Source organism: Athene cunicularia (assembly GCF_003259725.1).
Source record: "Athene cunicularia isolate RWA chromosome 1 unlocalized genomic scaffold, athCun1 chr1_part1, whole genome shotgun sequence".
NCBI classification, from domain to species: domain Eukaryota; kingdom Metazoa; phylum Chordata; class Aves; order Strigiformes; family Strigidae; genus Athene; species Athene cunicularia.
Genome location: NW_020799091.1, coordinates 124720511 through 124733777, shown reverse-complemented (window position 1 = coordinate 124733777; position 13267 = coordinate 124720511). Strand labels below are relative to the sequence as shown.

Here is a 13267-nt window from a genome sequence, read left to right as displayed (position 1 = left end):
GTTAAGCTGTTTTCCACATATCAAGGAATGATGTAATATTTGATTTTGGACAGGGTATCAATCAGTTAGCCTCTTGGGTGTGAAATAAGTTAAATATTGAGTCTTAAGCAATTGAAGCCTAGGTAGTTAACACTTTTTGCTGCTTGAGAAATGTCTGCTACAGTTGCAGCAGATTCTCATCATATCTTAATGGCTTAGGCTTCCTTCAGCTAAGAAAGTAGTGTGTGTGTGTGTGTGTGTGGAAGGATTGCATTCCTAGCTGAGCACATGTCCAGGTCTGACTTTTTTGGACCAAATGTTCTGTGGTGGTAGAAACTCTGGATAAACTAATTAGAGCAAATTGATAGCAGGCCATGTACCTGATAGGTACATGCTAGGCCAGACACTGTGAGTCACTATTTTCGTGATAGATTCTCCAATGAGTTATGCACCACTTGAATTCTCCTTTTCCCCACTAATCCCTGGCTTGCATTTTCATATCACAGTTTCTTTATGTGTGTTAGTTAAGTGATGTTTAATAGTATGAAAGGTCAGTAAATACAGCAAGGCTTTTTAATACCTTATGTTAACAGGGGAAAAAAATAGGGTAAATTAAATCCCTGGGAGTGGTCTCTTCAATTTTTGCATTGCATCATGGTAAAAGTCACAAGAGTAAGTCCAAAAGCCTTACAGCAGTGAATATTAGGGCCATATCTGAATTTCTGCAGCGAAGGTGTTTGGATTAGGGGGGGTTAAATTAATATGCAGTGAAGTAGGAGTGCAGAGATGTACTGTAGGACACAGTTAAGCATCTAAGCTAGCAATGCAATTCATCTTCTGCCTGGGAATCATCTGTATGCACTTGATAGTCCATTAGACCACAACAAAGATCTTCTGGCAAATGGAAGCTTCAAGAAAAAAACTGAGACTTCCTTCTATTTGTATGAATGGGGTTTTGGTCTTTCTAAAGGATCACAAGTGAAACTGAGTCATACAAAGAACTGAGAGGAACTTGTCAGAAGATTGAATCTGCATTCTTGATTAGGGCACAATTAGTTTTTGGAGAGCTGTGTTTGCAACATAGCTTCGCATTCTCAAGTCATTCTGCACACAACTCTTCCTGATATTGTCTGGGTGTAGAATAGCATGTAAACCAGTTTATTAAAATTGGGTTACATGGTACTTCATTTATGAGATCTGTACTCTTATACAAATGCTAAATTACCAAAATGGATTATCCAGCATGGTGTTGGTAATAATGTTCATCTCTCAATGTAATACTTCTAAAGATCCTTTTCTCTCAACATTTTGAGCATGTTGAGCCATGAAAGGTTTAAATGGTAGTATTATGTAGAATTGGTGTAACATCTGGTCGCACACATCTGATGGCACAGCAGGTGGCATGTGCATCCTTTTGGAGCATCCGTATCATAGAATTGAAAAGCGTGGGGAAAAAAAAAACCCTTCTGAACTCTGTCTGTCTAACGAGCAGAAAAGGAATGACTGAAGATATGAAAGTGCAAATGTATTTTTGTGATGATTGTGTATGTAACTAGAGTACTGCAGGTAGTTGCCAGCAGGACTTGAACTTCAAGTTTTAGCCTCAAAAGCACAAACCTTTGCCATCTAAACTAAAGAATTACGGAAGGTTACAATAGTTAGACCGTTGTTATTTTTGTAGACTAGTTATGACAAGCAGACAGAAGTTAAGGGGGTTTTGTGTGGAAGGACAGCTAGTTTTCATCATATTTGAGAGACATTTACTGAGAATATAGTCACTGCCTGCTATAAACTCTTTGACACAAGGGTGTTCTCCTTATTGCTTTTTGGTGTTTAATACAACATGGATATTTTTCAAAGTTGAGGGGTTTTAAGGTCCTACTTGGAGTTAATTTCATGGAGTGGAGATGCCCAGTGAAGGTGCATGTTTAGTTACTGTCTAGATGTTTAACCTCTTCTGTGGAGTCTGGAACTGGCTGCATCCAGACTAATAATCTGTACAAATCTAAGGTCCATGGTTCACTTCTGTTTTCAAGGAACTTGATCTGCAGGTCTTTGTAGATGGCAGTTAAGAATTTTCTTTGGAAGCTGTAGTACTGAGAGGTTGCAACTGAAATTCAGTGGTGTGGACTTCTGTCAGATTGTCCTGGTTTCTGCTCTGCTCTCTGGGTATTTCTGGCAGTCACAGATATGTTATTTTCCTGCTCAGTATCACTGTGATGGTGTAATCTACATTTGCTGTTACTTAGTAGGTGGAGAATAGTGGCTGGTGCTGTAGCAGAATGGAATAGGTTCTGGGTTTTTTTAAAGAACTGGAGAAACTGTTTGAGACTGAATAAGGATGAGTCCATGAAGGGATATTATTTTTCAGATTCATGCAGTTTCAGGCTTAGATTGGAATTTTGAGTAGAAGTCTTACGGCATTTTGAAGTCAACCTTCATAGGTTAGACTTCTCAGTAGAAATGGATTGATGTTATCCAAGTACAGTACTGATGCTCAATGTGATGTAGCAATATGAAGAAAGATCTCTATTTAACAAGGGTATTTCTTCATAGATTAGGAGGTAACACTCTAAAAAATACTTTTCTGTGCTGCAGCAATAATGCAAGTTTATAGTGCAAACTGTGACAGGTTTTTCGATCTGTTTGATATTGAATTACTTTTGTAATTTAAGAGCTGCAATCTCATATTATAAAATGTACAGAGGCATCTCTCTCTTCTCTCCAATATAGTTCTGTGTTGCCCAAGCACGTGTGTGTTTTTTATACCAGTTACGTGCATGATACAGATGATGATGGGAGTTCAGTGTGTCCCTGGCCAACAAAAGAAGAGAATCTGAATTTTCCAGGAATCTTTCAAACAGTTCTTCCAAAACAAGACTTACCATTTCTTCTCTGGCACCCCACTCCCACAACCCCAGCCCCAAGAGGAGGAATCTGGGACATTTTGGTTCTTTTGCAAGGGGGGTCCTCTTCATAATACTGGAGTGTTTCATTTAGTAAGGCAGCTGTTCTTTTCATCCAGACCTCCCTTTGTTTTCGCTTAGCATAGAATATACTGTATTCATGGAGGTGCATCCTACTGCTTGTCTGCCTTGGTCTGTGAGTGAGTAGCATTAAGTTAAAGAAAAGGAATGTTTTGCAGGGGTGGGAATTTCTTTTTACTGACTGATACAGTTGGAAAAAAATGGGTAGGCTTTTAGACAGACAGTCATGTTTCCAGGTTTATCTTAGGTCAGAAAACCTGTAGATTTTTTCCAACTGTATCAGCTCATCGAATAAAAGTTACTACCCTTTCTGGAGGCTTTGTTGCTGTTGTTTTCCCTAGGTCAAAACTTTCCTTCTGTGTCTTTCAACAATTCCTTGAGCCTTCTTTCTTCTTGGAAGTGCAGTCTGATCTCTGCTACTAATCTTTATACTTGTTTTCTTCTGACTAAGTTTCATCTATACTTTATAACTGTGTGACTAGAAAGCCAAGAAGAAAATGAGAGATCAAGTGCAAGGCTGTACATCACAGAGCTGTTGAAGTTCAACTTTGGCAATTGGCTTTCTCTGAAGCTTTCGACCCTTTGGGACAGAGGCAGGGACAGTGGGGTAACTGAGGAAAGGTCTAAACACATGCTTCATAAGCTTGCATTAGGCGTTGCTTACCGTGGCTCCATTACAGCTGGCCTTTATCCTAGCATTACTCAGATGCTACCTTCAGATCTTAAATCCTTGGGGTTATGAAAAACAAAGACAGTGCTGTGATTATTTCCAGAAATATGAAAAATGTCTGTCTGTGATGACGTGCCTTTCCCCTTGCATCCAGCTAGTAAAGGATCTCATTTGAGTGAAACTGTGGTAAATTTAATATAATTATGTAGTTTAGGCCTCTTCTGCATGGGGGAGATGACTCATTTGGATTCTTTCCCCCCCCAGGGAGACCTTCCATGTGTTTGCTGGTAATGGCAGTATAATGGACTGACTTATCTGTTGAGCTACAAGTGTGCCCATGGTTCATGATGGCATAACAACACAACAGCTTATAGCAGCAAAGACTGTTTTCTTTAGTCAAATCATAACCTCTGCCTTGTCTCCATTGTATAGACGTGGAAGCAGTTTCACTGCAGGCAGCTCTTTAAAATAGACAGTGTGTCTCTTCAGTGGTCTGTGGTTTAGTGGCCTTTGTCTCTCCTGTTCTGAAGATATGTGCAAGATTGTTTACATGTGCAAGCACTTTCTCAGAATGCAGTTGGTGAGATAAGTTTGAGTGTACTCAAAAGAATGGCTTTGTTCGCCATCCCCACATTTATAGCTAGCTGGTGTCTGAATCATAATTTCCAAGTCAGTGTTGAGATGGAAAAAGACAGGAGTCATTTGTCTAACAGAGAGAGAGAGAGAGAGAGAGAGAGAAACTGTCATGTCTAGATTGGTTTTGAATATCTCTGCCCTTCTGCAGTGCACTCTTGTGGGTGACTACACGAGGACATCTCTCTGCAGCACTTTGCCATCGCAATAAAATTGCAGCAAAGTCTCTCCCAACTTCATAAGCGTGTCTTTTTTTTTTTTTTTTTTTTTTTTTTTTTTTTTTCTCTTCTGCCTGTGTCTTAGAGCCAGATTATTATAGCAGAGGAAAACAGTGTCTAAGATGAAACTTCAGGCTGTAGTTCAACCCTTCTGGCACTTCTCCAAAGTAATTGACCACTCGTGGCTGCAGCTGAAGCTGTGCAGAACCACAGTGGTTGTATTATAGAGTAGCTTTGGATATTGACTTTAGGATCCATATTTCTATTTTATGTAATAATTTCTCCTAATATTATAAAATACTTGGCAGCTACTTTTGTCTGAGTATCCCCTGTGTGTGTGTATATTCTTTGTATATGTTTTACCATACTAATCACTTTACCTTGAATGTTGAATTTTTCTGTGCTTGTAGCAGACAGTCCTTTCGTCTTCCCCACTCCAGGACTGGGACATAGAGAGTCCGGTCTCTCTCATGAGCATATTTTTCCACCCTCCTGAATTGGTTTCATGTCTTTATCATGTCCTACTCCTGCTTTCCTGGTTCTTGTCTTTTTTTAAGCAGATTGTTTTGCTTGTAATGTTTCCAAAATGACTGCTCATACTGTACATTAGAGGAAGAATACCAAACAGTAAAATGGATAGACAGCTTGTTTTGTCATTTCTAATTATAACTGATGACAAAAGAAAGTGAAAATTCTTTTGTCAGAAATCTTGTAAGTGGACTTGCATTTGAATTAAAGCCGAAAATGCAAACTTTTCTTTCTGAGATTGGGGTCTGGTCTTTTGTAGAGCCACAAAGTTGCATGGAGATGAGATGGTTCTTTGAGTGCAGTTTCATAATTGGCATAAATTCATCATGGAGCGGGGTCAGTTCTCCACCTCCCACCTGCATGTTCCTGATGCCTCCCTTCTGCATTATTGTTTGTATAGTAGCAAAAACCTCTTGAATAAGACGAAATTTCAGGATTTGGATTACCTTTCTTACCTGGCTGACCATTCAGCCCCGACTGCAAGCGTTGGGACAAGGGAACAGGGCAGACCTGCGTGGCCAGGAGGAGGACAGAACTGTCTTTCCCAGTGTGAACTGGAGGCAATTTGTGCCTGTTGTGAAACTGTGCCCTGACCTCGTTTTGAAGAGTACAGTTCTGTTTTTCACTTGGTGTGTAATGACTTTCCAAGCAATGAATGAAAACAGCTCTGCTGGAGACTAACTTAAAAGAAAAAGAAAAAAACAACCAAGTTTTTCTGGCTCCTTCTGTAGGAACAATGATTTTTTGACAGTGTAAATCTCTTATCTCCATCTAAAGCATGAGAAAAGAAGCCAGGTGTGTTGGGTGGTAAATTACCCTGCTTCTGCCTGATTTGTATGCAGTAAAGAAAATGCTCCTTAACAATAAGTGAGCAAGCACTAATGTAACGTTAAGAGATGATTTGCATTAGTGCAACTATGGAAATCAAATGTTTAACATGTCTTCTGCAACGTACCATCTGTTTAGCCGTCCCATTGCAACAAATCTATCTAGGCTGTTCATAGTGGCTGTCCCATCGAGGCTGAGAGTGCTTACAGAGGTATATTTTTGGGGGTTCTCTCTGAGAAGAAGGGGAGCTGTTTTCTTCTGCTTAGCTTTGTTGCTTTCCTTTAGAGCTTGATAGAAGCAGAGCACATGCACTGGGTAATAAACGCTAGCTCGTTCTGTCTCCGCTGGGTCCTCAATGGAAAGAGCCCAGTAACAAGTGTGTGGTCTCAGCAAGAAGTAGCTTTGGAGACAGGTTCCTGGTCCTGTTCCCAGTTCTGTGTTGGCTCATTTGTAAGCCACTTAACCCTCCTGCCTTTATTTCATTTTCCCCTATCTCTGTAAGTGCCATCTGACAGGGATTCTTGACTAATAAGGCATTCACTATTTCTGAGTTGGTTTTTAGAAAAAACATCGGGGAATTTAATCAGAGAAGGAAGTTGAGGGGCATATATACATTCTGAAACAACTCCCAACACCAGTGGCTCTTTCATGGGCTTTTTTAACCTTCATTTATATCACATGAGTTTTATGCACTTCAAAATAGCCAAATGGCGCATTTCAGAAATCCTGTTCTCAAACTCTTAGGCCCTTGGAACAAGACTAGTCCCAAGGGCAGAGTTTCAGCTGCAGCTTTGGGTTTATTTCTGTCAGGTAGAGCTCAGTGCATATATTGCTGTCTTGCATGTGTCTCTTCCCTCTCCTTTTGTGTTTATTAACATGTCATGTTTATCATAAGCCTTACTACGTTAAACTTGCATGACCGAAATACCGCTTCATGTCATAAAGTTGTGGTAATCATATTGTGTGATTGCGTTTTTAAAAAGTTGATTTGAGGGTTGTGTACTATGACTTTGCCTGTAAACAAGTGTACAGGCTTTTGGTTGAAGGGAGGAGCTTTCTGTCTTACCTAATGTGCCATCAAAAATGTGCTTACAAACCAAAAGGAGATGTGCACAGACTGTCAGCCTGAATTGGTGGTGTGGGTGGCTCTTGGCAAAGCGTATGAGTCTCTGAAACTGGTGAGGAAATTTTTAACCGTGGTGTCACAAACTTGATGCGTTAGCAACAGATGTCATTTTCATAAGCCTCTGCTCTCTTGGGGAGCACAGCATGCGAGCGGTATTCACAATCTGCATGCAAAACGCACAGTGGTTGATGGCATGAAGTCATGTCTTTTAATACACACTGGCTAGAAGAGCACCTTGGTGTAACATTGTGAAGCTTTGGCTTTGGGGCTTAATTAGACCAAGACGACGGAGCTCCGTGTTGTGCATGGAAAATCTGTTTTGAAGAATGTCGATGAACTGAAAGTCAGAGCAACCATTCTGTTAAAACAATACTTAGCTCTTGCCCCATGTGGTTGTATTTGAGAGCTGAATGCTGATGCAAGTGAAGTGAAATAGGAGAATCCTATGCTTTCCATCCTTTTTCTTCTGTCTTTCCGTACATGCAAAAAAATAAAATTCAGAAGGGGCGTGAGCTCTGCTACACTGGTAGGAACTATTTCAAATTAGTAAGATAAAATGTGACGGCTCTGCTAGTGTATAAAGACTTCATCTAATTTGAAGTCACCTGGGGACAAGAGCCTCATAGTGCATGAGGGGCATTTAAGCCTAGCAGTCATTTTTTAAATGTTGGGGAAGGTGATAGTTCCAAAAAAATGAAGGGGGAGTAACATAAAAAAATTCACATTGACAGCAGTGTGACTTAGACAGGAGAGAGGAGTGTGTCTGGCCTGCTGTCTAGCTCTTACGCTCTGCCAGTATTTGAGCATCACCAGCATGCCTGAACAAAGAAAGAACTTGCGCTGGTCCCTCAGCTTTTTGGTGAGGTATAAATTTATTGGTATCTGGGGGGGCACGGGGAAACAAAGGCACCAAAAGCTGTGGCTTTGGATGAGTCGGCATTTCCATTTGACATGATCATTCAGAGATTTTTGTAACTCATCCAAAAAAAAAACCCAACAAACAAAAATCCAGCAACCTGGGTCTCAGCCTGAAATTCATTTGCTTTGGAGAAACAAGAGGTTTTGAGTTATGCAAGTGCAAATTTTCCTTGAAGAATATTGTATGTAAAGCCTTTTTTTTGCATTTGTTTATCTCCAAAACAGGTTCATTTTTTAAAATGAAAACTTGAGCCTTCGGTCCCTCCTGTGGACAAATAGCCTTACACAAGGTCTTGTTTCATTTTAGAAAAATGAATTGCTGCGCCGGTGGGGTAGTATTTGATTGCTTTAAAAGTTCCTGTCAGTGTTTTATTTTTGTTTTTCGTTTGTGGACTTGCTGTGCCTTTTGCCCGGCCATATTTAGTCTGCATACTAAATGTTAGTCCGCCCAAACACTTTACTTTGTGCACTTAGCTTTTTTCCTTTTTTTTTTTTGTTTTTTTTTGTTTTTTCTTTTGCTTTCACCCAGATGTATTTTAGACCGAGACAGACTTTGCTCCGATGGGCCGGATTTTAGTCCGTGCACTAAATTTTAGTCCGCAGACTAAAAATAATCCGCGGATTATTTACTAGATTGATTCCCTCACTGAGAACTACAGAGACATTAAACTCCTGCTGAGCTGTACACACGAGGGGCTTCACGGCTCACGGGTCCCACCGTCTGTCCATCCTCCCAGCCCTTCCCGCCATGGAGCTCCGGCCTGGCATTGCCTTGGTGTTGGCGCCCCGTGGCACGGAAGTGCTGGCGTAACTGTTGCCGCCGTGGGTGGCAGCCGCTCGTGTAGTTCTCGGTGGGCGAATCGGGCAGCTTTCCCGGTGAAACTGTGTTGAATGGGAAGAGCTAAAAGACCGCAGGGGGTTTTGCTTTTATTTCTTAGGGCGTTATTCAAAAGGGAGGTGGGAGGGGACAAATTGAGGGGAAAAAAATTTCTTAAGTAATGGGTGCGACGGGTATGAGGGGGAATAAACCCGTAATAGAGAGAAATTCAGTCCATACCCGCACTCCTGAGGTGGTACGTCCAGTTCCTGAAGAATCCTAAAGAGATAACGCCAGCAAACAAAATCCAGTGGCGGGGGAAGTCAATCCAAAATGGAGAATAATCCGCGGCGGCCTGAGGCACTCATAGTTCACACAAATTAAAAGCATCCAAATTCAAAGTACAGATCTCGGATTTTTACTTTCTCTTCAGCACAAATTATAAATTGCTAGGGGGTTGGTTTTGGGGGAAAACCCCAAAACCACCTTTACATTGTGTCTCTGGGACAGATTTACAAGTGGGATGCGCCTTTGGGGACAAACTAATTTGGCCCCATTGTCTGTGGACGTTTATATCCAGGACCAAGGACTGAAAATTCTTTATGATGGGAATTTCAATTACCCTTTTAGTTCAAGTTAGAGTTTTGATTTCAATTTTTTTTATTTTTTTAGTAAATGCACTGGCATTGGAACATAAATTTAATATAGAAATGTTTCTATACTATGCCTCACCATTGCACAATCGAATTTTTTTGGCATACACTGTGGTGAAGTTGGACTTGCTGCTATGGAGACTGATGTTTAAAGTTTCTAATTGTATAAACATTTTCTATGTCCCCCACACCATGGATTTCTTATAATATTGGCTATATTTTTCCTTGCTGGACTATTCTCTTTTGGATTGACTCCCCCTGTTTGGATTATTTCACTGCATTATCATCTTTAGGACTCGTCAGGAACAGGACATTTCACCTCAGGAGTACGGGTATGTACTTAAAACATTTTTTCAAATTACTAGGCCTAGCCTTGGGGGAAAAAAGGAAAAAAAAAAAAAAGCATAAATGCTAGAAGTGGAATGTTTGAGTTCAAACCATGTCCTTGAGGCAGCAGCCAGGCAAATGTAACACAAGGTGATAGAGATGATATGGGCACAGACCTGTAACTGACTTCATGTGTTAGTCAGCACTTGTTGCAGGGGGAGGCCGTGTGAGGCCTTCTAATTTATTTATTTAATTCCACCCCCACCCCCCCATTCCCTGGTTTGAAGCAGTTAGGGCAGACTTCGGGAACTGCCTACCCTGAGTGTTCAATTACAGATCCAAAGACAGGCTGAGCCGTTCTCAACAGGGTGTAAGAGACAGATGTTAGGGTTTCACTGACTTGAAAACGAGGAGTTTGAGTTAGATACGAGTACTCCTTTTACAGAGGGCAGATTTGTGACTGTCTGCCTCCTGATTTGGTCAAGGTAAAGGCTTGTTGTCTTTGTCTTAAGGAAAAAAAAGATTTTTTTTTTCTTTTTAAAATCTTTGTAGTAGCTGATAGGTGAGCTGTCCTGAGGAAAAAACACAGCTAAGAGTGAAGTACTTCAGTTTCAAGCCTGTGGTAAATCAAGCTTGTTATGACATCAGTGTGAAGGTGCATGAGGGAGACCTCAGTAGTTTTACCTCATGTTAAATACCAAGTGACTTCACTTCTGTAGATTTACCTCAAGACATACTCATTTGTGCTACTTCCCATGGAGTAAAAAAAAAAAAACAAAACAAAACAAAAAACCCTAGTGGGTTTTTTTGTTTGTTTGGGGGTTTTTTTGTTTGTTTGGTTTTTTTAATTGGAGACAGTCTTAGGTTTTGTTCTGGTCATGCTGTGACTTGGGAGTGATACTTGCATCCAGTGTGCACTGTGATCAGCAGTCTGAGCTCTGCCGGCAGTGGATGCAAAGCAGCTTCTGCTGCCCTTCCGTGAGACCATACGGTCACGGCACAGTGGTCAGCAGAAGTTCTCTGCCAGCAGTGTTAAGCTAAAGCCTTTCTTTTTGTCATTATAGGCCTTGAGGGAAAAATTTTTTGGTTTGTTTTGCAGTAACCTAGTAGTAGAAATAAATTCTGCTCTTTCAGTACCTGGCTCTTTGACTCCCCTAGTCAGGGTTCCCTGCCACATAAGTTAGTACAGCACACACTGCAGCAAACCTGGTGCTCCTGAGCCAGCTGGGTGCCAAGGGGATAAAATTTCAGTCCCTGGAGAACTTAGCCTTTGTGTTTGATTCTTATTCAAGAGAGCATATGTGTCTTTGGTTTAAAACTTAAGGAATGCCTGTGCAAGTTCCTCATCTGCAATTAATCAGCATGTCGTGCACTGAATTTTTTTGCTCCTTGGTGCTGTGTGGCTTGGGTTCACCTGCACTGGTGCAAAGGCATTTTGGATTAGCTCAGTTGTTACCAAAAATGCTGGCATCAGAATTTAACACTTGCACCAACCCCACTCCCTTTTCCTCAGTCTGCATACCGCCTGCAACATAGCAAAAGACAAGTGTTTCAGGAGGCCATCCAGGTCATGTACATGATTAACTCATATTTTGCTTTTGACATAATGAGAAAGGAGGATGGGAGTGTGATTAGCGGTGGGTAGAACGGTTCTTAGAGGTTTGAAACAAAGCTGCAGTGAAGAACTCCCTTTTTGTAATCACTCAAGGTAAAAATCTGTTAGAGTAAAATAGTTGATTCTCTTGATGCAATTTTCAGCTGTCCTTACAAACACCAAATGTGCAGGAACTATCCCAGTAAACTTAAGGGTATGACTTGCCAGAATAAGGTCACAGAAGGAGTAACTTGCAAATTAGAACTAGATGTTTCCTGCACCCCACCCAAGCTTTCCTTGTTGTTCTCCAAAGTTGAACAGCAGCCTCCATAGCAACAATCTGACCTGCCTGCTTGCAAAAGTCCATGTTAGTTAAGACTTCATTCACTAGCCAAGAAAAAAAAACGCAACCTAAAACCATAGTGGGGGCCTTATTCAATTTTTATGTTCAGTGAATCCTGCTCATTTGAACCCTCCTCCCCACCTTCACTCCACCCCATATGCATGGCTGGTAGCACCTGTGTGTGTTTATCATGATTTTTGAATGAGTTTCCTCTTCATTCTTAAAGTTGTTTTTCTGAGTGCGCTCTCATGAAGTCTCTTGCTGGCATTGCACCTTCACTCTAGTGCAAGATGTTGCAATTAACCCTTTCTCAACCCCAGGAACTGGATTTTCCCATACTTACTGGAGGACTTTGATTATCACAAACCACAAGTTTGTTCCAGCTTGTTGGGCAATGAGAGGTTTAATTGCTCTGACTTGCTTCTGGTCAGCAAAGAAAAGAAACATACCCAGACAACCTGTTCTCCTTGCTTGTTGGTTGTTGTTTTTTCAGGTCTTCCGGCCCCGCACTCCACCAGAAGCAATTGCGCTATGTAGCCGTCTGTTGGAGTACACCCCCACTGCCCGCCTGACTCCTCTGGAGGCCTGTGCGCACTCTTTCTTCGATGAACTACGGGACCCAAATGTCAAGTTACCAAATGGGCGAGAGAAACCTGCACTCTTCAATTTCACCACTCAAGGTAGCCTGTGAGCGTTGAAAGATCCCTTCTTTAGGAAGAAGCACTGGGATAAATGTTTGTTGTAATGCAGATGTCACTCCCTCAAAATTAAAAATCTCCAGGCAGGACTGAGGTTACTAAGCAGTTGCATAACTGGCTGTCCATTTCAAAAGGAGAGGAAAGAGACTTGGAGAAATGGCTTCTGGGATTTTCAGGTGCCTGGTGCTTTCAATTCAAATTTCATGAGGGTACTGAGGGTTGTTACTGTTCTGTTGCATCACGAAGGCTTAAGTTTGCAGTTCAGTGTCTGCAACCTAGCTGATGGTTTTGTGTGAAATACCACAGTCAGTGGACCGTGGAGATTAGATTATCATTTTGGAGATGATCCTGCTCCTTCATACCTGAAAGGCTATAGCAAGGAGTAATGCATATTAGGTTTGGCAAAGAGGTTTGTAACGTTGCTGCCTATTTGGTTCTGGATGTGAGATAAATACAGAGGCTGTAGTGTCCAGATTTTATGTGCTGTACAGTTCATCTGGCATTACATTGACTCAGTCATTTAGAAACTGTAAAAATGATGGACAAGTAACGTTTTTATTTGAAGCCAGACTGGTATCAAATTTTAAAACCATTCATGTATTTTTTCCACAGAAGTCAGAAATGTAAAACTGATATCCCCCCGAGAACAGTTTTGCCTTCCAAGACAGAAAATGTGAGAAGTATGGCATACAAATATGCTAGTAATTAATTTTGGAGCGCGCTTTTTAAAAGTGATTAGCTGCCAATTCTCACCCTTTGAGCAAGAATAGATCTGAGTGCATTCTCTGTTGAAAGTCTGAAACACCTTTTGGCTCAGTTATCGTTGGTGTAATTTTTCAAACTCTTTACTGCATGCAGTGCCCATCTGCCAAAATGTGAAACCAGAGCCCTCTCCTTCAACATGTGGAGGCCTTTTATTTAAAAAAAAAAAAAAAAAAAAAAAAAAAA

General features: G+C 41.1%; 1 protein-coding gene across 1 annotated transcript in view; it reads left to right on the top strand.

The window, feature by feature from the left end:
* The window catches only part of GSK3B (glycogen synthase kinase 3 beta), a 94292-nt gene that overhangs the window by 68255 nt on the left and 12770 nt on the right, over positions 1-13267 (top strand). The window contains exons 9-10 of the mRNA XM_026847066.1: positions 9651-9689; positions 12115-12301. Of these exons, the coding sequence (XP_026702867.1) occupies positions 9651-9689; positions 12115-12301 (226 nt within the window). The remainder of the gene's footprint in view (positions 1-9650; positions 9690-12114; positions 12302-13267) is intronic.